General features: G+C 42.2%; 1 protein-coding gene and 1 long non-coding RNA gene across 3 annotated transcripts in view; one reads left to right on the plus strand and one right to left on the minus strand.

The window, feature by feature from the left end:
* Positions 1–25,111, plus strand: part of PITPNC1 (phosphatidylinositol transfer protein cytoplasmic 1) — a 116,992-nt gene extending 91,881 nt beyond the window's left edge. Inside the window, exons 8-9 of the mRNA XM_077328420.1 lie at positions 2,136–2,199; positions 12,215–25,111. Coding sequence (XP_077184535.1) covers positions 2,136–2,199; positions 12,215–12,474 — 324 coding nt within the window. The 3' untranslated portion in view covers positions 12,475–25,111. The remainder of the gene's footprint in view (positions 1–2,135; positions 2,200–12,214) is intronic.
* LOC143833071 (uncharacterized) overlaps positions 1–25,998 on the minus strand; it is a 47,296-nt gene that overhangs the window by 13,520 nt on the left and 7,778 nt on the right. Inside the window, exons 2-3 of one of the 2 annotated variants that reach the window (XR_013229517.1) lie at positions 5,968–6,222; positions 3,036–4,057 (exon numbers count right to left, since the gene is read on the minus strand). This is a non-coding gene — a long non-coding RNA (uncharacterized LOC143833071). Of the gene's footprint in view, positions 1–3,035; positions 4,058–5,967; positions 6,223–25,998 lie in introns of those variants that run through there. The other variant, XR_013229516.1, reaches the window with a different exon arrangement.

Here is a 25,998-nt window from a genome sequence, read left to right on the forward strand (position 1 = left end):
TTACTAATATATGCAAGAAATAGAGTCATATGCAAGTTATACTGAGTGTAACTATTTTACATTTTCCATTTCTGAATCTATATAAGAGGAAAAACCTAGACTTGCTCAAGTGGGTCAGCTGTCATTTATGTAATCAAAATGTTGTATCTTGGGCTGATATTTGATTCAATATCACAAATGGCCTGAGAAGAACGAAGTGGGAATTGAACTGCAGCAAGTTGTAACACAGGATGAGAATCAATAGTGTGAGAATGAGAATATTGTTCATTTCTGTTGCATGTGTGTTTCTTCCTTCTGATGCTCAACAACTTGGTGTATGCTCAAAGCCTTCCAATAGTAGGTGTGCAGTTGTTATGAAGAATTCTCCCATATATCACTGGACTTGGAATTAATTCTATTTATTTTTGAACTATGTCTGCATTCTTTATAGGTTTCTGACTAGCTTTTTATAGAACATTTTCTGTAGTGATGCCTGTCTGGGAGTATAAAAGCACCTCAAAATGAAGAAATACAAACCTTTTCTTAACAGAACTTCTATTACAGTTCTTATAAGCAGATAGTTGATTATCTAAAACTTAAGCCATGCAGAATGTGTATGGTTTGTTGGCTGATACTTTTATGTGTCCTTACAAACTCAATGGTGTTCTCAGGAGGCTGTGAAAGACAAAGTTATACAAGTTGTGGGTCCATGAATTAAGATCAAAAAGTGGCATGGCTACTTTCCATGGTATCAAGGGTGTCACCTAATTTAATTCAAGGTCAAAAACATGTTTATGTAGTAGTATAGAGACAATCTGTCATTTTAATCTGTACATACATTTTTAGGTTTTTCTGGTGGTTTCATCCTTAAGTAATACTGCATCAATACATGAGAGCCAGGAGGGTAAGACAGCAAAGAGCCTGGGGGGGGGGGGAATTGAACTAGACAGCAAAGAGCCCTGGGGGGGAAATTGAACTCACATAGAATCTGTCATTTTAGTCTGTACATACATTTTAAGGTTTTTCTGGTGGTTTCTTCCTTAAGTAATACTGCATCAATACATGAGAGCCAGGAGGGTAAGACAGCAAAGAGCCCTGGGGGGGGGGGGAATTGAATTAGACTTCAGTTTTATTGACTTGCTTCTCAGTAGGGTAGCACTCCCCATTTGGGGAGCCTTCATCAAATTGTTTAGGTGCCCAGCCTTATCATTGTATCATTTTATAGGCCAGTTATTTAACTCAGCAAGTAGTATCTGACATGTATAGCACTATGCATGCCTGAAACCAGGAGTATTTGTGTCATATGGGGCCATTATGCACGGGGGGATAGCGCGCATTCGGGTGGAATGGCGGTGACTAAAATCACCAATAACGCATGGCACTGGCCGATTTGGTGCATGCCACCGAAAAAGCCGCGTTAGCGAAACGCGGAAGAAAGCGCAGCTTACAGGTGACCGGGGCGCAACCAGAAGCGGCGCCGGGGTCAGCGTGTGCATAATCGGTTACTCTGGGTTTTGCCGCCGTTGCGTCCCGTCCCGTGCATAACCGTTTTGCTTTGCTTCTTCCCCCTCCGCGTTTTCCATGTGACCCGAAATCGCCGTTTCGGCGGCCGTGCATAATGGGCTATGCACTGTAGGGAAATTCCAAAACATTGCCTAGGACCTTTACAAATTTGTTCAATATGGCATTAGGTAAATGATTGTAAAACTGGCAGGATCAGTGCCTTAACTTTAAAGATATCAAAATTGTAGACACCACTCAACACTAAATATATACTTTTTAAATGAATTGGTGTATAAGAATATAATTTATGAACTATAATAGTCGTAGTAGGATCAGTTGAACACTTACCTTGCACTGCATATATTTGAGTATTTTTAAAAATGTGATGAATAAGGTTTTTAGTTGCAATCACCACCCTCCTATCTGCATATGACTAAAGTGAATTTCCAGGTGAGTGTTCTAGCTGTTCATGTGCGCTTACTAACAATAAGATCACTTTTCCATAGACATCTAATTACTTCTAAAATTGAGCAGTATAAGATATAGAGTCTTGCCATTCAGAACATTTGTAGACTTAGACCTAGTGCAAAGATACTGTAGAATGTTATTTGTGATTGTTTTTACTTAGATTTCCTTAACATTGTGATTTACAGGTAGTCAGAGATATATTGCTGATTGGTCACCGACAGGCTTTTGCATGGGTAGATGAGTGGTACGGTAAGTTATTTGTTAAATTAAAAATATATAGTATTAATTATTAGCACATCCTTTATAGTCAAGAATGAATTTAGACCAAAACTGGGAAGAACTATTATTGTATTTTAAATATGGCAGTTTTGATCCAAAGTGTTCCAATGGTGATTTTTTTTTTAATTTGATAATGTATGCATTGTAGCTCTAGCTAAAATCCAAAACCAGTGTTGGCATTCTACAATTCATTGGCACTTATGCCAATAATGGAAGCTCTTAGAATACTAGTCTTGGTTCATGCTAATTTCAGAATAAGGCTACATTGTAACATAAAACTAAGGTTCACAAATTGAAAGTGACCCAAGAAACTGAGAGGCTTAAACTGGGATCTGAACTGGAATTGTCTTTCGGTATAGAGTGAAGTGCATGTGAGCAAGACTGCAGAGGATTCAACATGCAATTCCACAGAATCTTCCCAAAGTTTATGGATTTAGGCAGATTGTGAGTGGGTGGAAAGGAATGGATGAGTCTGTCTTTTGTGGCCTTTCCTTGCATACTCAGGGAATTGCTGTTTGCCATTGTGGGATGGTAGGTGAATTTTCTCCAGGCTAAGCTAAATTCTGGAGATTTCTTTTCTTTTTTTTGGGGGGGGGAGAATCACTTCAGCATGAAATTGAAGTCACTGTAGGTGGGCAGGTAGTTGTGAGTTCCTGTATTTTGCAGGGGGTTGGACTAGATGATCCTGAAGGTCCTTTCGAACTATGATTCCATAAAATGCCAAACCATGGTTCTGTTATATCTGCATCAGCCCATAATTTTAATTTCTATATAGTTTAAACTTAATAGATCAACAAAGAAAACACAATACTATACTGGCATGTTAAAATTCAATAAATACCATTTAAATCCCTCTGATACTAAAGCACATACCTTCTAAAACAAATACATTAGACAATAGTTATAAGCATGAGTCCTGTGAGTGAATCTGAACATCAGTGCTGTACAATAAATCTGCATTACATTTATAAATATTAGTTGAATCAGTCTCAACCATTCCACGAATTCCTTATTGTAGTTTAGAAAAGGGGAGAAGGGCTCACATGGGCTCCATTAAATGACTTGTAACTAATTTAATACATTGATTAAATTTCACTGGTGTGGTTTAATCATCTGAAAGGACTATTCAGCATCATTACTTGAATCCTTCATTTGGCTCTTAGAATCTGTTACAACCCTCTACCATACTCATTAACCATCTGACTTGAGCATCATTACATGAATTCAACTAGCTATAAAACCAAGATGGTATCAGAGGAAAGCTTTCTTATGTTGTTGCAGCAGGATTCATAAAACATAGAACGACATCTAAGGGTCTCTCTTCTCTGGCCTTAGACAAAGTCTTAGACAAAGAGAAAAACTCTACGCTTGGGTTAAGTAAAAATTATGGCTTCGTTACACGGCCTGCCTCCTTCACCTCTGCAGAGCTTCATGTCATGGTATTTTTGTTCACATAGAATTAGAAACTGAGAAATAGAACAAATGTTATCCTTTTTGTTCTGTATACTAATCAAATAGAAATAAGAAGATGTGAAATGGCAGGACTTGATGAGAGGTTGAACAAGTTGTTTTCTTAATATGTTCATATGCGTTTGTCCCATTGAGTTGCTTGCCTTCAACTTTTTCTAGCATTATTGTCTTTTCCAGTGATGCTTGTCTTTTTGTAATGTGATCGAAGTATGATAGCCTCTACTTTGTGATTTAGTTTTAGGAAGACTTCAGGCTTGATTTGATCTTTTTGGTAATCTGTGGTATCCATAAAATACTCTGTCAAAAACCAGACTTCCGATGAATCACCTTCATTCCTGTCAGCTTTCTTCATTGTCATCTTAATATAGATGTATGAAGCAGTATAATGAAGCACTTATAGCACATTCCAATCCATAGTCAGAGCTCCTTCTAGTCACTTCCTTCCTTTCTTTAATTTCTCCAAGTCTCTGATTATATCTATATCTAATGTAACCAAGCCTGCTCAAAAGCAGCCCCTCCCTCTCCTATGGTCCAGCTGGGAGTTTCAACCCTACAATGTACAAAAATCACTTTTCTATAAGAAAAATATCTTTATATAAATTTGGTTTTGGAAGCTGCATTACAGACTTGCCTGAGAAGATGCCAGTAAATGTATGTCTGTCCATGGGAGGGGTTAATTTTTTAAAGAGAGAAGCTTGCAGAAAGATAGCTAGTGTCAGGCATCCTCTAGCTTATTATTATTATTATTATTATATTTATATTTATACCCCGCCTCCCCCCGAAGGCTCGAGGCGGCTTACATAAACCCGTCCCCTAAAACCATAAAATGACAATAAAAACCAATGATTTACAATAATTGTAACAGCGATGGCGTAGCCTACTCATTTGCTCTCTGCATCCTCATCTACGGTGGGGGGTGACGCTCTCTACCACCAGTTTATGAGGGGGGGGCTGATCTTCTTTCCGCCCGGCCTCAGTTATAAGCCTGGCGGAAGAGCTCCGTCTTACAGGCCCTGCGGAATGCTGGTAATTCCCGCAGGGCCCTCAGCTCTTCCGGGAGCTCATTCCACCAGGTTGGGGCCAGGACCGAAAAGGCCCTGGCCCTAGTCGAGGCCAGGCGGGCTTCCTTGGGGCTGGGAACGACCAGTAGGTTAGCCCCCGCAGAGCGTAAAGCCCTGCGGGGGATATAGGGCAAAAGGCGGTCCCTCATATATGCTGGGCCTAGACCACGGATGGCCTTGAAGGTCAAAACCAAAACCTTGAACCTGATCCGGAAGGCGACCGGTAACCAATGCAGCTGCCTCAGAACTGGCTGGATGTGAGCCCTCCATGGTGTAGCTGTGAGGACTCTAGCAGCCGCATTTTGGACGAGTTGCAGTTTCCGGATCAAGCCCAGAGGCAGGCCGGTGTAGAGCGAGTTACAGAAATCTAGTCTAGAGGTGACCATCGCATGGATCACTGTGGCCAGGTGTTCAGAGGACAGATAGGGCGCTAGTAGCCGAGCCTGGCGAAGATGGAAAAATGCCCGGCTAGCTACCTGTTTAACCTGTGCCTCGAGTGTTAGTGAGGCATCGATGGTCACCCCTAAATTCCTGGCCTGAGATGCGATATTAAGTTGCGTCCCGGCCAGAAAGGGTAAGCGCGCTTCCTGATCTGCCCCCCTACGGCCCAACCACAGAACCTCCGTCTTGGAGGGGTTGAGTTTCAGGCGACTCTGCTCGAGCCATCCAGCTACGGCTTCCAAACATCTGGCAAATGGATCTGGGGGGGAGTCCGGGTGGCCATCCATGAGGAGAAAGAGCTGGGTGTCATCAGCATACTGGTGGCAACCCAGCCCATAGCTCCGTACCAGTTGAGCCAGAGGGTGCATAAAGATGTTAAATAATGTAGGAGAGAGCACCGAGCCCTGTGGGACCCCACAAGGGAGCCGGTAAGGGCCCGATTCTTCCTCTCCCACGGCTACCCTCTGTGTCCGGTTTTGGTGGAAGGAGCGTATCCAGCGTAACGCTGTACCCCTTATCCCCGTACTGGCAAGGCGGCTCGCTAGCAGCTCGTGATCGACCACGTCAAACGCGGCCGACAGATCTAAAAGAACTAGCACAGCAGAGCCACCTCGGTCAAGCTGGCGACGAAGGTCATCCAACAAGGAGACCAACACAGTCTCCACCCCATGACCAGGGCGGAAGCCAGACTGGTAAAGTCCCTTCCACCCAGTAGAAGTGGATACCCATCGATCCCACACAAACACACACATGCACACACACTCACCAGATGCCGAAGACAATGCTGCTACAGGAGAAGAGCCCCAACTACTTGTCAGAGACTCAAGCTGGTGGGAGGATGATAGATGAAGTCCCATGCAGCAAGGAGAGAGAGAGAGGACACAGAACTGCTCAACGGACGGGCCTCCGGGCAACACCCTGGGACAGGCATGCCTTTCTGAAATATCTTAGCATCCAGAAATATGGGGGTGGGATCAGGAAATCTGGGGTTCTCTCGAGTGCTCAGGAGGAGGAACTGAGGCTGCAGAGAAGTGATAAAAGAGAGGCTGTGATTAACGTCAATGAGGAAGTCAGACATGGGGATAGTGTTACAAACCATTCAATACACAGGAAATTTGGTCAAAAGCCTGCTGGCCCTGCCCCATTTTGACTCCTTGTGTAAGCTTCTCTCCTTCCTCACCTCACAGTGCCTGAAGGTGACATCCCCTCAAGCAGTAGCTCCAATCCCAACAGTCAACAAAATATACTTAGGCCCTTTCTGCACTAATAGCTTACTCCAGATTTTCATAGAACTCAGGGTGATTTAGCTTCCTGGCTATAAGTTTGCTCATGTATAGAAGGTCCTCCACATGCATCTCAAGGAGCATCTATATGTAAACAGATAAGCATAGCTTCCAGTCAACCACCCCTATACCTCCTGTTGGCCTACAATGGTGGCACCAAGCCACACTTGACACCACATCACCCCCTCCTGAACCGAGCAGCCATGGGGACAAAGCAGTGAGCTCCCAGACACTTATGGATGCCACACACCAGGTGGAAAGGTGTATTGGTACCTGCACAAGGCAGCTGCCGAGGGAGGGGGGCTGTGTGATGGCCATGCTGTAAGCTGCTCACCTAATCAGGTGGCAACACCTCTCTCTGTCCAAAACCCTGTTGCAGCCTGCAAGTACCAGCAACCTATATGCTGGCAATTCTTCATAATAGCCACACTCATCCCTTCATAATGGCTCCACCTTCCCTGAAGGTGCTAACACAAGCTCTCATCAATTACAGGGAGGTGCCAGCAGATGAGAAGGGTGCGGAAACCACAATTTGCAGGCCTCCTAGTGGCACTGAAGCACCATATGGAGCTCCCCTTTCACTGCATAGAGGTCCCTGTGGGACTGCAGGTGGCCCTCTGTCCCACCACAAGAGAATGTTGCTGGCTGCTCTTGCATCTGTTCATACACAAGTGCCAGTGCAACAGAAAGAAGAAACATCCCAACCACATTGACAAAACACCAGCAAGCACTCACAGTGTAGCAGAAGTTGCCCCTTGTAAACAGCCAGACACATCCAGCAATCTGGTCATTCCCTTCCCACTGCCAGTGAGGAAGCAAACCCAACAGCAAAAGACGGTGTGGGCTACTGATTGCAATGGATGTGATCCCACAAGAGCCACTCCATTGTCCTTGGAACCCATTAATAAAATCAAATCATTGTGCCAGTCAGAGGTGTGTGTAGAGTGGCAGGAAGGCATTGATTAAGCAACAAGGACTTGGTGGACACAACAGGGGCAGGGGCCTCATCCTGGAAAGACTACACCCACAGAAGTGGATACAGATGTGTGGAGGGTAAGGCAAGGGGACAGGTTGCTGTTCCCCCAACCATAGGCACAGAGCACAGAGACATTATTGGTGGGTTGTGAAATAAGGGGAGAAAGAAATCCTGGGATGGCTGGGTGTGTGGCAGGATTGTCACAGGTGCTTTCTCTAGGAGTGTCCTGAGGGAGATGACTGATGCTGGTGGGCTGGCATCACCCAACCAGGAGTACTGGAACCCTCATTGGAACCAGGCTGTTGGCATAAAGCCCTGCCCTCCTACCAAGGTTTGACTGACAGGTAGAAGTACTGCAGAATGGGTATGGTTGTCCTGAGTCAGGCCTCCAGTGTCATATTTGAGAATCTGCAGCAGACCAATTGGACAAGGCCAGGGAGGATGGATGCAGAGAACTTGGCATCAGATAATGGTCCAGGAGTTAAGGTTACCGAGCAACAATATTCAAATTAACAAAGAAACAGAGTTCAGAGTAGAGATGTGCTCTGAAAAAAAATCGGCTTTTTTAGATTAATTTTTTTTTCTGATTTGGTAAAACAATAATCTGAATCACTGATTCAGTAAATTTGAGTTTGGCCAAATTGAGTCAAGTTTCCTGAATTAGCCAAACAGTTTCCAGACAGCTGATCCTGCTGCAGAGAGAAGCCTCTCCAGGGATCAGCAGTTTAGTCAGTTTAGCCCCCTCGAGGGCAGCAGACTGTGTAGTCTGCTGAACCAGCCCCAGCAGGATCAAGGAGTCCATGCACAGAGCTGATAGATCAGCTCCACACCCACCCACCCCAATTCCAACCTGCAGCCATCCCCAGCAGGATCAGGGGAGACTGGGCACAGAGCTGACTTGTGATGCAGAGATGATGTGATAGACACGGAAGGAAGGACAAATTGGAGTCATGAGTTGAGGAGGCCAAGCCAAGCATCCATAACTGGCAGGAGGCAGAGAGGGGTAGGCCATAAGAGTGATGCTCCTCCTCTGCTGCACACATCCTCTTAAAGAAACTAACTCCCATTACAATCCCCAGCCAGCTGTCAGTGGGCAGGAAGGCATCGCTCATTAGCCCCAGGGGTCACCCCATGGTGACGTTCTGCACACAGAGCACACCGGGTCTCAGAGTGAGGATAGAGAAAAATGTGCCTGTGAGAATGCCCCCTGTTCATGGCAGTCAGACAGTCACCCAGGACATTGAGGCAATTCCTGTGCCAATGTGTGTGCCCACCCCCATTGGAGGCACAGCAGGAGGAGGTGTCGCCAGGGGGCTCAGACAGACTCAGAAAGGTCTCCCATCAAAGTCTAGGTGCGCCCCCTCTTATCCGTGCCCCTTGCTACAGCAATAAGTACCTTCCATCCAAGCAATCAGTAAGTCTTCCCCTCACTTGTGATGGCTCTCCAGCTGCTCCCATTTTACTGATGTCCATGTGGAGAAAAGGGAAGGAGGCTAGATGGGCTGGGCTGAGCTCATCCTGAATTCTGATTTGGTAGAAGGAAAATTACCAAGATTTTTTAAAGGGGGAATTTTGAAGAACTAATTCTGCCCTGTGATGGGATGTGCAATGACTGTACTTGCATTTTGTAGGAGATATTATTAAGTAGCGTGATTCCTTCAGTTTTATATCCAGCACGAATTCTAACAAATATATTGCTTTAGTCAGTACATCATGGAAAAATACTTCTAATTTAAACTGAGGTCATCAGTGAGTTCATCAGGAGTTTGGATTTCCTTTCATATTTTTATTCACCTTTGAATGTTTAAGAGAGATGATAAATTATTCCAGAATTCAGTAGAGGGCTGCCGCCCAAAGGGCTACAAAAGAAGCACATTGACTTGTGGCTGAGGGGCTGAGTTTCAATGCCCCTCCCCTCCCATTGCAGCCTAAAATGCCCCGTGAAATTCTGCTCCAGTGAAACAGGGGACTCCCATGAACAGCATGAAGGGATAATTGGAGGAAAAAGTGGAGGTTGTCCCCCCACATTTGAAGCAATCTTCCACTAGATCCAAGCCAAGGGGAGAATGTAAGAGAATGACATCTTGTGCACTATTACCAGTACTTTCTCAGATTATTCCTTCCTTCTAGCATACTAGATTACAGATTCCTTTTGCAGTTACAGTGCCTCTCTTTTTCTCTGTGAATATCTCTGAAATATAGACCTGTTCTTTGAGATAAGCAACATGAAGCAAGCTTAGGTATGAACTGTGTCACTTCACTGGTTGGCTAGCATACTGGAATGCGCCATCACACACACACACACAAACAAATCTGACACACTGAAAACCTGCGTGTCACAGAAATAAAGGATAGAAAATTTCACCAACATCTAATTATTTCTGTCAAAATGGAATTTTTAATCTGAAGGAACATCCAGTCTTTTATTACTCCACCAGTATTCTGAAATGATTATGATGATGATGTAATTATACCCCAACTTTCCTCGATTGCTCAGGATGGACAACAACATATGAACAATAACTAATACAATCTTCCTGTATAATAATAATTAAAATCACAACTGATTAATATTCCAGTTAAAATAAATCAATCTAAAAGCCAGCCTTCTCTCTCTAGAGTTTGATGGATGTGTAATTGATGTTATAGGTAGGGAGGCAAGAGTTTCAGTATTATTTCCAGCCTCAACCATAGGTCTGGCAAAACAGCTTTGTTTTCCAGGCCCTGTGGAACTGTCCCGAGTCCCAAAGGGCCCTGATCTCTCCAGGGATATTGTCTTGCCAAGCCAGGGCCAGAGCTGACAGGCCCTCGCAGTGGTTGAGGCATAGTCCAGACACAAGTGGAACAACAAGCAAAATTATGAGATGAGTGGCAACATTCCAACTGATTTAATTGAGAAAAGATTTGACAGCATCTGTAAAGAATTAAGTTAGTAAGTGTACTGCCTTAAAATACATTATTTTGAAGAATATACAAAGAAGAAATAAAGTATCTGCAATGTATCATGCAACTCAAAACGTTGGTAGCTCAATAATTAAGCTTAATACAAGATATAGAAAATTACTTCAGATTTCTGGCATTCAGTTCCTAAACTGCAATATTTTGCCTTCTACTCCATTATAATGTATCTATAAACCCCATGTCAGTTATAGTGCTATAAAATACATTTGCAAGAAACTTTAACTAGTTTGAGAGAACAATAATAGAAACAAAAAAAATGCATTGTGTGTGTGTTAGGCCTCATTCATCTCCCATTAATAGGAGATTTTTGTTCTGCACAAAAATACAGACACTTAAAGAGCAGCCCATTATTGCATGTCTTAATACTTGTGACCATGTGAGAAATGTTATACAACTAACACTGCCCTAGTAAGCAGAGTTACAGTCTTCTAAATCAATTGAAATCAGTAGTCTCAGAAACATTTGCTTAGGATTACACTATAGGCATGTGCAAAAAAAAAATCAGTATTTTTCAGGTTCGGGTATACCAGACCCCCAAAATATTGGTATTTCCCAATATTCTGAAATTCCAATATCAGTATAGTATTGGGATTCAGGGAATATTAAGAAAAGCCAAAAAAAAAATACATTTAAGGAACAAAGATCCATTTAAATGCCTAAATGATCTGGATCTGTGTAGGGATGGGAGATGTGTTCTTCTCTCCAATCAGACTTATCTCCTACGAGGGTTCTGTTCCTGAGCATTTAAAAGCACCCAGTACCAGTAATGTTTCCAGGATCTGAGGGGGAGGGAGACATGTCCCCTCCCCTTTCAGACCCAGTTTGTACAAGGCTAGCAGAAGAATCTGCGATCTGAGGGTTTGCTGAGCCAAGCAGCTGATCCTGAAAACAGAATTCTCCCTGCAGGATTGGATTTGGGCTCTGCTGGGCCTCCAGTTTGAAGTACCCTCTCCTGCAGAGTCCAAAAAACAGCTAATCCATGAGGAGAAGGGAGGTTGAACCCTCCCCTCCACAGAATCCCCCCAAAAAGCTGATCCTGCAGACTGCAAACTCTCTGCAAGCTCAGCTTGGGTCTGCTGGACAGCCTGGTTTGGACCAAGTGATCCTGTGGAGAGCCAGCATTCTGCAGGATCAGCTTTGGGAGGCCATGTGGATCACTCCCCACCTCCCACCCTTCCAAAGCCATTCTAGTGGTCTCTTTCAATTTCCTCCATTTGGAAGGTGAGAAGTGAAAGCAAGAGTTTAAATGGTTACCAGCCATTTAAATTTTACAGATGAAATGGCAGGCAGCCATTTCAATTACTGCTTTCCCTCCCTCCCACATAGAAGTGTATGTGGCAGTAAAAGGAACAGCTGATTTAGCATAGCTGACTATACCCAAATAAAAGCTGAAATCATCATCTTTTATTCAGGTCAGTTATTTCAGTAACTGAAATAGACCACATAATCTGTGCTCATCAAAAAAATACCAGATAAATACCAATAAGGTATTTTCTCTTTATTTATTCCTTCTTGGATAAACTAAATACACACCCCTATTACATTATATATTACTCAATTTGGTGAACAGCTATGAGAATGAAATAAATTGTTTCTGAAATGTAGTACATGAAATTACAGTGTCTATTTCTTTAAATGGTGATCCAAGCTCCTATTGACTCTAAAGTTGTAATATATTAATCTACCCACATCAATGAGACCTTTAAATTATAATTTATATATGCATTCTATAATGGATTAAATCCATGCATTGGTTCTCACATACATTTGTCTTTCTTTTCTTCTCATTGAAGACATGACTATGGATGAGGTCCGAGAGTTTGAACGAGCAACTCAGGAAGCCACCAACAAGAAAATTGGGATATTCCCTCCTGCGATTTCAATCTCTAACGTCTCCCTCCCTTCTTCAGTCCGCAGTGCTCCTTCTAGTGCTCCATCCACACCTCTATCCACAGATGCACCTGAATTCTTACCAGTTCCCAAAGACCGACAACGAAAAAAATCTGCTCCAGAAATGCTCACACTGCCAGATCCAGACAAAAAAGATCTTTAAATCCAGCATGTTTTGCTTTGATGGATCATGCCTGACAGAACAGTGTTTGTAAAGCTTATAGCCATTGTTTCATTTTTTAAAAATATGACTGATCTAGAAGAATCAAATCGAATCAAATTTTGTTTGTGGTCTCTGACCAAAGATAAAATATTTCAACAAGGTACAAGTGTACAAAAGGATAACAACAGTAGTTATGGATAAAATATGAGAATCAAAATAAAATTTATAATATATGGAAATAAAATTTATAATATATGATATATAGAAATAAAATAAATCAGTAATTTAGAAGATCCCAGATACTTGTAATTTGATATTTGAACCCTTACGAGCTGTATATACTAAGACACAAAACTGCAAAATTGAAGAGTTTTCAAGAAATATTCTATCAGAAAGTCCTGAAAGTTTGTTTAATAGTGGGTAACTAGTCCTATACTGCAGCTGTTCATGGAGAGGACAATAAAAAAAAATGCTCTCTGGTCTTGATTTCTCCAAGGTAACAGGGGCAAATTCTCTCAGTGAGTGGAATCCTATTACATTTGCCATCCATGACAGCTGAGGGCAAGGTTGCAAGTCTAGCCAGAGTAAAGGCCCTTTTGAATTTGTTTACTTCTAGAGAAGTAAGGTAAGAAGCTGGAACCACAAGTATTTACATTCCAGTGAAGACCAAAATACAGGTGACTTTGCAAAGTTGTATTGTCTCTCGATGTCCTCCATCCTCTGTTTAACACTTTTGAATGGGAGGCTATCAAGTTTAGAAGTTCCTGTGGCGAAAGACCCAGGCTCATTAAATTAGCTTGAACAGTGAAAGACCATTTGGATTGATAAGAATCTGACCTTATCACTGAAAGGAGGCTTTGGTTATCTACATTTATCTTAAACCACAAATAAAAGGATATCAAACGAGGATATCAAACGTATTCTGGCCTCCATTCTCACTATGCCCACCTCTAAATGAACCATACAGTTTGAAACACAATGAGACATTTGTAAGATAGTTCACAAGAATGTTGACTGGACTTTTTCTAAGAGCATCAAACCAGAAGTGGCCCATCCCAAGTGTGTACCTATACAAAAGTTGCGACAATTATTTTGCTTTGTAAAGCAAAATAAAAGCACCAGGAACATATCTTCCTTTTGTATGAAAAAATAATTATAGCATGAACTGAGCTCTTGGTATGATCAACAACATAATTACCATGAATTAGATTATCTAGAACAGGGGTAGTCAACCTGTGGTCCTCCAGATGTTCATTGACTGCAATTCCCATGAGCCCCTGCCAGCAAATGCTGGCAGGGGCTCATGGAAATTGTAGTCCATGGACATCTGGAGGACCACAGGTTGACTACCCCTGATCTAGAAGGCTGTTTTACTCCACCCAAATATTTAAATTCTTAACTTGTTGGATATTATTTCCATCAATTTTCCAATTTCTGGTTTTAGGGTGCTTTCCAAAGCAATTACTTTTGTTTTATGATAATGAATTTGGAAATGTTGAGTTTGGCAATACTATTGAGTCTGTTCAAGGCTCTCTTAAGTCCAGTCAGTGTTCTAGATATCAGAACAGCATCATCAGCATATAACAATAAGGATATATGCTGATGTGCAAGTTTGGGGAAATGAAATCTGATATCACTCACATAATTCACCATGTTGTTTATATAAAAAATGAACAACATGGAGGCCAAAAGACAACCCTGCCTGCCCCTTGAAATGTTCTAATTGGGTCAGTAAGGTGTCCCTGACTGCTATCTCTAAGGCAAGAATGCTCATGTATAGTTTGTATAAGAACGACAAGTCTTCTACCAATGTTAGATGATTCAAGCTTTTGCCATAAATAGAATCAAAAGCAGCTTTTAAACCGATAGTTGCATATAATGAGGTTTGGACCTTGGTGGTATACTTTTCAGTTTAGTGTTGCAATAGCAAGCAATGATCTATTGTTGATTTGTCCTCTCTAAAGGTGGCTTATTTGGGTGCAGTTAGTTTTCTTGATCTAGCCAAGTGGTAAATTTGTCCCATAAATGCCTAGAGTAAAGTTTACTAATGATGTTCAGAAGAATGATGAGTCTATAGTTAGAAGGATCTTTTTTATTTCCAAAAAAAAGGAACAATGGCCATATTCCATTCTAGAATGACTTCCTCCATTCCCCAGCTTGTTCCTTAAACCAGTTAGCTAAATGCATGCAAGAACATAGATCCTGTGCTCTGATTCCCAAACAAAAGCTCTAAGCCATACAATAGATGTTGCTATCAACACAAAATCAGTAGCTTGCAAAAGCAAAATAAATCTTCGTGCCAACTGTACTTAAATACAGATAACTCTTGTATAGATTGTGATTGGAGATGTAAGGATTTAATAAAGTTGGTAAGGATATATTGAAAGAATGAGGGACTACATCATTTCTTATTCCAAGCCATTATATATCAAGTCCTTAATATAGACTGAGACTGAATCTACCTTAAACAAAACATTGGGAACTACATTGCTCTGAAAAAAACTTGAATACGAACAGTAATTATTCAGATCCTTGTTTTACTATCTCAGGACTTGTGGTGTAGCTAATACAAGCTTTAAGCTCCTCAGAATTAAATTACCAGTCTGTTATTGCTCTGGTAGTAATTATATTTTAAGTCCCTTGAACTATTAGTATACTGCACAAAATATATGAATTATTTGTTGTGCACAGTTGTATAACTTTTCTATTTTAATATTTACTAAATCTTAGTACCTTGTCATGGACAAATCATAAAGTTTAGACTTGCTGCTCCCCCCTTCCTCCACAGGAATAGTGGACTAATTAAGATGGTCTTCCCCAGACCCTGATGGCTGCTTATTGGCATTTGGGGATTTCCCCACCTCAGCTTCTGACTATCTGTTTTGAGACCCTGACTGCTCTCTGGAATAGGAGATGGCTGGCCTCTTGACACAGTTGTCCCTAAGTGCCCTTTGCCAACAGAACCCTGGATTTCTGTGGAACTGATGGTAAGGAAAAGGAAGGACAACAGCTAGAGTCCTGCTGGACAAAAACTCAGAGTAAGACTGCACATGGCATTGAGCCTATACTAGAGCCTATTCTGTGGCACTGATGATAGCAAAAAGGCAATATTTCTCTGCAACTATTGTGTGTACATGTAATTGTCTAGGTGAGCCCTGTTGTGTGTTCTGGAGTTTTTTTACATCAGGGAATTGGGTTCTGACCATGTGATGGCCCACTGTGATCAATTTGCTACTTACTTTGTACCTTTCATACATGCTTGTCTGATTCATATGGATATTTTTTAGCTTGTAGAGCCTGAGGATGTGGACAAGTCCCTTGGTGAGGTGAAACCTGCCACCTGTGCTCTTAATCTTTACCCTTCCTGGCTGTTAAAAGCTGGAAGAAGAGAGCAAGGTGAGTGGGAAATGTTTCACTGATGTAGAGGAGTTATACTACCTGTGCTAAAGGATGAAATAATTAGATCTGTTTTATTTTGGGGGGGGGGGACTCTTTCCTAAGACCTACTACGTTGAAGAACTTGGGGGACATCTTCAGTCTTCCATCCTTAAGTAAGTGGCTGCTTCTTGGCTCCAAGGTCTCTTGAAAGAGACTGATTTTCTCAGACCATTTAAATCTTCAGTCACTTTGGTCCATGACCTTTATTAAGAACTAGACAGGAGAATGTGCTCCTGCTAGTTTTGTTGGCTCTCCACAGCTTTCAGTGCTATTTATAGTATCCAACTGAGCTAACTTTTGGCAACTGGAGGTGATTTTATGTAGGACTGCATTTGATTAAAGCAGTCCTAAACTTTGATTTTAAATTTTGGTTTTATGTTTTTTATATGTAATCTATGTTATGCATTTTAATAATATTGTAAGCTGTCTTGAGCTCCCTATGGAAGAAAACTTGCTAATAAATATTTTAAATAAATAAATATTTGAGAGCCTTGTTGCAGGGATGAAAATCAGAATATAGACAAGCAATAGGATATAGAACCCAAATGAGACAATGGTGTCCAAATGAGTTTGCCATTTATAATTTATTGATGATTGGTAGCAGTGGAAAATGCTTTCAAGTTTTAGATGTCTTGCAGTGTTTTCAAGGAAAGAGACATTCAGAGGAGTTTATCATTACTTACCTCTGTTTTGCAACCGTATACTCCCTTGGTGGTCTCACATCCAAATACTAACCAGGGCTGATCCTGCTTACCTTCTGATATTTGACAAGATCAGGCTAGCCTAAACATTCATTAATATTTACTAATTTAAGCCTGAGAGTCGCTAGGGACTACAGCAAAACTCATGAATCCTTTTAAAAATAAAATAATTTTTTTATTGTTTTGATCAGATATTAAAGTATTCTGTTCTGACAAGTGTCCCATTCTGCTACTGGCCGAGAAGAATGCTCTTTTGGGAATGTTTCTTAAACACAAGAAAATGTGTAGGGAAATGGCAGATCCTACCTTTTGGCAGATCAAGGCTTATGTGGGATTGGCTGTTGTGGGAATTCCAGGCTGTGCAGCCATAGTCTGGTAATTAAGGCACCAGGAGTTCTTGTTTTCACCAGTAAGTGTGCCTGGCATCTCCAGAGGACAGGGTCTTCTTGGGGGAAAGGCCTAGGTCTCTTTAAATGCCTTCCCCCTCACAACATAGTGCCTGACAAACAGCTGTGAATATAGGTCTATTTAAATACCTATGCTGTTTAAATCAGCGAAGGAGCTATGTCCATTTAAAAGCCTCTCCCGGCCCAACGCAGAGCCTGACAAACAGATAATCCTCAGCTGTTTGTCAGACTGTGCACTGGGATGGAGGCATTTAAATGCCCCAAACAGCTAATTCACACAGATCGCCACTCCAGACTGCCACTGGTGCGTTGCGGCAGAGCTGCATGCTCCACCACTTTCTATGTCCCCTATGGGAGACACATTTTGGCAGCAGACCCAGTCTGCCCATTATTAGTGCATCCCGACAGATGCAGCTGGAGCAGAAATGCCCTATTTGGCCCCGCAGCGTTGCAATGTGCTGTTGAGTTGAGTGGAGCATTTTCTGTCCCCTCCAGACCTCCGTAGGATGGGGAGGAGCCTGGCCTGGAAGGCCCGGCTCTTGCACATCCACATGGGCCTCCGTCGGCCTACGACCCATTGGCCCCCAGAGCACCTAAGGGAATGCAAATACTGCCATGTTCCCTTAAAGTTGGGCAACAGGACTTAACAAGCCCTGGGCCTGGGTCAAGTGGAAGTGGGGATTAGCCCCACTGCCATATGGCTACCCTCCAGCCAGAGAGAGAGGTTTATCTCCCCAGATCAGCTGTTTGTGAGGATGTGGCCAAATTGTTTGGGCTGTACTAGAATCAATCAAATATGTATCTTGATACTGATAATGGGATTCGGATGATTTGTGAGTACACTAATCAATTTGGTCTGAATCAAAACAGTACTGAATTTTTTCTTGGTGCACATCCCTAGTGTTAACTCTGGCTATGAAAGCCTTTGACAATTCTTCTGTGAGATATTGCCTGGCCTTTGAAGCCACCAGCCCATTTCCAGTTTGAGAGAGAGCATCTTCAGGTATCAAAGACACCAAAGACAAGTGGAACATAGTAAGACAAAATGAAGATGCAGGCTCTTCATCTTGACAGTTCCCGGCTTGGTGTAGTGGTCAGGAGTACGGACTTCTAATCTGGTGAGCTGGGTTTGATTTTTTGCTTTCCCACATGCAGCCAGCTGGGTGACTTTGGGCTCACCACAGCACTGATAATGCTGTTCTGACCAAGAAGTAATATTAGGGTTCTCTCAGCCTCACCTACCTCACAGGTTGTCTGTTATGGGGGGAGGAAAGGGAAGGCAACTGAAGCTGCTTTGAGACTCCTTCAGGCAGAGAAAAACAGCATATAGGAACCAACTCTTCTTTTTATGCTCTTCCCAATTTACTGCCAGAAATTCATATTTTCTGAAACTACCAAGGAGGTACAGAACATATAGGACCACTTCATGCTTTATTAGTACCTCGGATCTACCCACAAGCTCATGGGTTTATAGTTCCCAACTCTTGCTATAATCAGGAGGGAACAGCAGGCACAGATAAATGATCTTAGAAGAGGAGTGTGATAATGAGAGCAACTCTTGCATTTTGCAAACAAGTCATATACTGAGGGAAGGGTAAGTTTGTCCATTGTTTTCTGCTACTTTCACTTAAGCAGCAAGATGACAAATTTAAGGGCCATTCCGCACTCATTCAAAATTGCACAATGGTTGCAAATTGAAATTGCTACTGTTTTGCTGTTATGCACAACGTCGTTGACAATCTGCAACACTCCTGAAACCGATCCGCAAAAAGCGCTTCGTTGTAGCGCTTTCAGGGAAATCCCAAAAAGTGGATTCACCCTCTGGAAAGCGCTACACTCTTGCAACCAATCTGCAACATTAGCGGGAAAGTTCTGTGCGTTACCATTGTTGCGGTTTCTGCAAAGTCCCTCCCCCTAGCTCTCTCCTCTGATCTTCCGGCGAAGCGATCGCCATTTTTTTTTTCTCGGAGCGAGCGGAGATCAATGCACCGGCGAGCTTTCGTTTACCCAGCAAGGCTTCCCTGGCTGCAGTCCCTCCCCAGAGCTGTTTTAAGTCACCAAGCACGAAGCAACACACAGCCCTGTTTGCTGGTTTATTTTCCCTTTATTTTTCACTGTATTTTCGGCCGAAAATCACGCCCGTGCAATTTTTTTTTCACTTGGGGGGAGCATGGCAACGATGAAACGGCAGCTGAAACACCACCTGCTAGCTAGATGGGTCTCTCCGTTGCAATGAATCAACGCAGATTCATTGCAACGTGTGGGTTTTCTTTTAAACCTTCCTTAAAGGGAAAGGGGCTTTTGGGGAGCATGATAACAGCTGCCCATTGGCTGCTGGATGGCCAGGGGTGGGACAAAGCTCGGCAATATCGATTCCTGGCTAGCGATTTTTGCCGAGACCGGAAACCTGTGGGAAACGATAGAAACGCAACTGGATTCTACTACAAAGCCAGGTATGCATAACAACAAATTCCACTATTTAAATGGCGTTTTCTTGTTCCGCAACCAATTTGCTACATAGATCCTGGTGCGGAATGGCCCTATCTGTTGACCAGGGATCTAAAATAGCACAATGTCCATATTCCCTTGCATTTGTTAGTTAGAGTTCTAATTGTATTGTGGCATTTATCTTTTCCAAGCTGTATCAGCCCTGATCTGGATAGTCCAATCTAATCTGATCTTGCCAGATCTCAGAAGCTAAGCAGGGACAGCCTTGACTAATATTTCAGTGGGAGACTTCCAAGGAATACTAAGATCATGACACCAAACCAGGCAATGGCAAACAACCTCTGAATGTATCTTGCCTTGAAAACCCTATGGGATCACCATAAATAAGTTGTGACAGCAAATAAGTTGTGACAGCAAAAGAGGGGGGGGGAGCTCTATTGGATCTTTGTTGTGAGTGGTAAATATGTTAGAAATCTTTGGTTCGAGTGAGATTATACCTTTGTACTGTCAGAGGCATATAGAAGTGTAGATACAGACCTCAGGATTTTAAACTATCTTTGCATAATGAAAAATAATATTAGTGGATATATTTCTAGCAAGCATGGTAGCATGATTTTTTGTGTTTAAAGGTATAAATGACTTAAGGCTTCCATCAACTTTCCAGTGGCTCCTTATTTGAACATTAGATACAAAGGTGAGTGATTAGAGGTGTAGTGTGAGTAATGGATAGGTGGTGGCAGAATGCTTTGTGTGGTGATACAAGTTTCAAAAACCCAAGGACAACATAATCTGGTAATCATGGATTCAAGAAGCATCTTACTTAGCTCCCTGTATTCTCTCAGTTATTGTCCCCATCCTTCCCAAAATCCTGATTCTATACCACGGATGTACAATCATTTTTCTTACTATCCCACGCTTTTCTGAATACTAAACTACCCTAAATTTGCATGTGATTATAGAGAACAGGCATGTATATTACCACTAAGCAGTGACGATCCGACAATTTTATATGCATATAAATATGTTGAGCTATTATTTTCCCAGTATTTTGCACAAATTAATAGAAGACATTAAACAGTTTTATTGTGTTGTTGTTTTTTTCCTTTTTGTTCCATTGAGAATAAGATCAGGCCTTTGTGTTAATGAAGAAATGCCATTTCTAGAGAAGATGGTAGTTAAAAGATTGCATAGTGCAAATGTGAAAAAGAAAAAAGATAACCAGCTTGCCATTGGGAAGAAATAGTGTTCTCTTCTGCGATACCTCCTCTACTCAATGCTGTAGCTGTAAACATTTTTTAAAATTTAGGTATGCTGTTAAAATTTGGTGCTTAAGAAACAGACAAAACCCGTTCTAATCTTTTGTATATCTGGCACAATCTATATCTGTCTCCTGCTCGCTGACTTTATCGTGATGGGGGCTAAGGAGAAAAAATCTATTACATTTCTGAAGGACTGAATGATTGTATGTCATGCTTTTCATGGACCTCACAAGAATGCTTGGTTTTCCTTCATTGCTTTTGCAATCAAGATAATGATCTATTTAATGACATTCATTTCTTTTTCTGTCACATTATAATACCTGATGATTTTTTAAAAATATATTTTCAATGTAAGAGTAAATAAATCAAATTTCTAGCATTTTTTTGTCACACTAATATGTCATTTATAAAAGGTAGCTGAGTTTCATGGCTGATTTGTCTCAATTAATTTGTACAAAATCTACCCTGTGTTTTCAGATGTCTTTTCAAGTCTAGAAAGATCTGTCTGTGAACATATTTATTATTTGTATCGTGGAACAACATAGTAGTTGGCATTATGTTTCAAGTGGAGTGCAGCAAAATAAAGCTAAAATATTATTACATTGCAGCGATGCAGTCCCTTTGCCCCTTCCCATGACTGACAAATTATATATGTTGCAGCTCTGCCAAAAGACATAAGGAAATGGATGTTCTGAAGCCAATATATGATTATTGTCTTCGATGAACCATTCCTTCCCTGAAGGTGGACTCCAGAAATTTTCACTGAAGAAGTCCCAGTCTTGACATCACAGCACAATATAATCATCAAGAAAGATTTTATTTTCTGAAGCTTCACTGTGAGAATCTCCATAATAACAGATCCACATGCTTGCTACAATTATGTTGCTGCATAAAGTGCAGTCAACATGCATATTCTTTTAAAACCTGACAGTTCTACAAGTGTGTAAAGACATCATGTATGTTGTCCATGTCTTTGGTCTTGTAATTGCATTTGCTACACCAGTGGTCCCCAACCTGCGGGCCGCAGCCCAGTGCCAGGCCGCGAAGGCCATGGCGCCGGGCCACGGCTCCCTCTCCCCGTCCCCCCGCAGTAAAAAACTTCCCAGGCCGCAAGCTTGCGGCCCGGGAAGCTTCTTACTGCAGGAGGGCGGGGAGAGGAAATCAGGGCCGCGCCCACCCATTGCGCATGCGCGAATGCGCCGTGCGTGGCCGAAAGTGCGCATGCGCGGCACTTTTGCGCATGCGTGATTTCGGCCATGCATGACGCATTCGTGCAGGCGCAATGTGCGGGGTGCGGGCCGCGCATGTGCGATGCACGGGTGCGGGCCGCGCATGCACGGGCCGTGAACACAGCCCGCGGCCCTGCCGATCCCAAGCCTCAGAAAGGTTGGGGACCACTGTGCTACACAATGTGTTAGCCACCCTAGGATACAGTTAAATCTTGCTACTCTTTACCCATGAGTCATGAAGTCTTTCCTGCCAGTGATACCATTGGCTTCAATCTGACCAGAGTGGAAAACAAATCCACAATGAGGCATTTTATCATGCTATTGTTTGATGCCAGCCACTGGCCCAGACTCACTTGCATGGCAGGGAACCTTCAAGGGTTGCATCCTGATTCACAGTGACCAATCAGTTCCTACAGATGGCCAACAGGGCATAGAAGCCAAGGTCTTCCCCTGATGTTGCTTAGTACCTCTGAATATACAGGTTCCCCTCAGTTACCATAGCTATTAGCCATTGGTAGACATCATCAATCAATTGCTTTATTACAATCCAAGGTCAGCATTCAGACATATCCAAAATTACGTCTATGAATCTTATCTAATCCCCAATTTAAAGCTGTTTATTCCTGTGGCCATCACTACATCCTCTGGCAGTGAATTCCACATTTTGATCACTCTCCCCTTTCCCTGTCTCATTCTCTCCTCAATCATTCAATAACCAACATTTATCTGCTTCCCATCTTCAGCTATATTTATTCTTTATTTACATAATTTACATCTCACCCTTCTTCACAATGAGGATGAAAGCCACTTGTATCATTCTCCATTTCTCCTCCTTATCTTCACAACAATTCTATAAAGTAGGTATCTCATTGGCCCCATGTCACCCAGTGAGCTTCCACAGCAAGATGATATTTGAACCTAGGTCTCCTAGACCTTACTCTGAAGCCCTAACTGCTGTACTACACTGGCTTTCATCAGATGACTGCTGTAGAAGAACAGAGAGCAGCCAGGCCTCGGTGTTGTACAAGTTAGGTGGTATCAAGTCAGCCAGTGATTGCTTGCTGTCAGGCCTGGGTTCTAGTGACCCTTCCTTGGAAAGGATTGTGCCCACTTCCTCTGCCTTTTACTCACAAAACCAAGCTGTGGATCGCTGTGGTTGCCTAGCAACAGCAACTGAGGAGGAATCAATTTCTTAAAGCTGCAGGCACTCCTTTTATCATTCATTTTTAAAAACACCCCCAATGTATTTTGTTTAGATTTCAGATTTTTCTCTAAACTTGGGCCACTGTTTAGTATAGAAAGATCTGCTTGCCTGTTCACAGTTTGAATCACCAGATTTAAGTATCCTCAGATTTGACCAATTTTGCTATTAGCATATATGATGATGACAAGTGCCCCCATAAGAAACATCGGGGGCAGGTGCATCCCATCTTCCCCCCCTTTGTTCCCCTCCCTCTCCCTACTTCTCATAAGTCTTCCACACCCTTTTCCCCTCCCATTACTTGACAATATCTCCTACATTTCTTCCCTTCTCTGTCAATTTACCTCCTCCCTACCCTTCTCTATCAATATTCCCCATCCATCTTTCTTCCTTTTCCTTACCTATTAGAAACTAGAAGGGAAAGTTTTAAAAAGACAGCTGAGCTGCCAACTAAAAAGAAGAAGAAGAAGAGTTGGTTCTTATATGCGGCTTTTCCCTACCCAAAGGAGGCTCAAAGCGGCTTACCGTCGCCTTCCCATTCCACTCCCCAACAGACACCCTTTGGGGTGGGTGAGGCTGAGAGAGCACTGATATCACTGCCCAGTCAGAACAGTTTTATCAGTGCCATGGCGAGCCCAAGGTCACCCAGCTGGTTGCATGTGGGGGAGCGCAGAATCGAACCTGGCATGCCAGATTAGAAGTCCACACTCCTAACCACTACACCAAACTGTCTCAACTGGTGGGTGCAAAGAGGTTCCTTCTCACTTCCATCTCTGTAGCTGCCGGCTGAGTTGTCCCTTTAAAACTTTCTCCCAATGTCAGTTACACTGTAGTGAAAAGCAATGTGGGAACTATAAGGAAGGGGCAAAGAATCCTCTTTAACTCACTGCCTCCAGCACTGCTTTTCCCTAAATTCTGATAAATTAGAAGCTGGGATAAAGTCTCAAAAGAGAAGCTGAGTCAGCAGCTACAGTGACAGAGGTGAGAAGGTGCCTCCTTACCCATTCACAGGCCTCTGTAGTTGCTGCTGACCTGCTTCTCCCCCCCGAAAAAAAAACAACAGCTATCCCAGCCACCCACCCACTTCTTCCCTCCCTGACAGCAGTGGCAGTGGGGCCTTGAGTAACTAGCAGGGCCCTCTGGAGGCACCATGTTGGTAGCTGGGCCCCTGGGGGCCATACCTGTGCAGCTGCAGCAGCCACCCTGGACAGAGAATGTTCTTGTTCTGAGGGGATTTAAGGCCCCCAATGTATTTTAAAAGATGTTTAGATTTTTTCTGCAAACCCAGGAATCCTTCCATACTTGAGGCACAGGTACATAGATGTTCAATTTTTAATGTAAAATTTAAAACCTTTGTTAATAGGAGGACCAAAAACAAGTGTTCCGTGGTTTTAAAACTGAACAGTAATAATAGAAGCAACATTCCTGTAATAATTCAATGTGATTTGCTAACTTAGAACTTTAAAATATACTGCCATTTAAAATACACCAAATGTTTGCATTTCATAACTGCTAGTATGTGCAACGGGATAATTCATGAATTTGTCAAGTGGAAGTTGCTGTCATTATTCAGACTTAAATTTAAATCTCTTATGATTCATAAAGGCTTTTAGTTAAACTACTCTGTTTCCCCCCCTTTATGTAGGTAGTATGGCTTTTGAATTACTGTCTCCTCTACTTTTTCAATGTTATTTATAGAAATGAGTTGTGTTTCATTTCTGCAGCAATCCTTGGGACTTTAAATGCTATGTACTATAAAGACTATTTTGCTAATAGAGTTAGTGTTAATATTGGTTAGACAAGCTGGTTTCATGAAATGTTAAAAAAATGCAAGGCTAGGCGGAGGGATCTGAGTTTTATAGTTATCATACACATCACATAGTTTTTGCTTTACTATTGTTTTAAAATTTGCCTTTTCTTACATTTTGTTGTAAATAAACGACCAAACAATCTTTCCAAGACTACCTGTTTCCTTTCTAGGAGTTGAAGCAACAAGCTATGTTTATAAATATTTCCTTCATAAATCTTGAACTGAGACAATGCCAGGTTTGCTGAAACATTATAAAACTCCCAGCTGTACGATGATCCAAAACTGAGCTGGATATGGTGTTTTATCATTCTCTACCTTCCCATACTTTTTTCCTTATATGATTTATAAGTTGTCAGTTCTACAAAAACAAAATTAAAAGTTGAGCAAACATTTAAGAGTGACCTTATATTCAGAGATCGCCAGTGCCACTATGAATTCTGTCATCAGGGTTGCACTCTAAAAGATACACACTAAAAATTAATAACCTAATGAAGAAATAGAAATTAGAGTGCTTACTTGAAGCACAAATGGTTTAATCAAAAAAGGAACTGAGTTGTACTGAAGTGTATGAATTTGTAGAAGGTCCATTCTTTCAATTTCAGGCGGCCACAAGAGCACTATACTTTTGTATGTTCACAATTCTAAACCTGTTTCTGCATTCAAATTTCTAAGATCCAATTGCATCTCAGCTGCTAAAGGAGAATGGAAAAATATATGTTTTTGATGAAAACACAGACACTGGCATTGTATTATTTTGTCTTTGGGTGGATACATAGAGCACTTCCTCTTCCTCTTGGATGGATACATAGAGCACTTCCTATACAGCACTTCCTCATAGAAAAAGATGTACATTATATGAGATTAAGCCTTCCATCCTTCGGAGGTCAGTAAAATGAGTACCCAGCTTGCTGGGGGGTAAACGGTAAAGACTGGGGAAGGCACTGTCAAACCACCCCGTATTGAGTCTGCCATGAAAACGCTAGAGGGCGTCACCCCAAGGGTCAGACACAACCTGGTGCTTACACAGGGGA

This window comes from Paroedura picta, chromosome 3 (genome assembly GCF_049243985.1).
Source record: "Paroedura picta isolate Pp20150507F chromosome 3, Ppicta_v3.0, whole genome shotgun sequence".
In the NCBI taxonomy this organism is placed as follows: Eukaryota; Metazoa; Chordata; class Lepidosauria; order Squamata; family Gekkonidae; genus Paroedura; species Paroedura picta.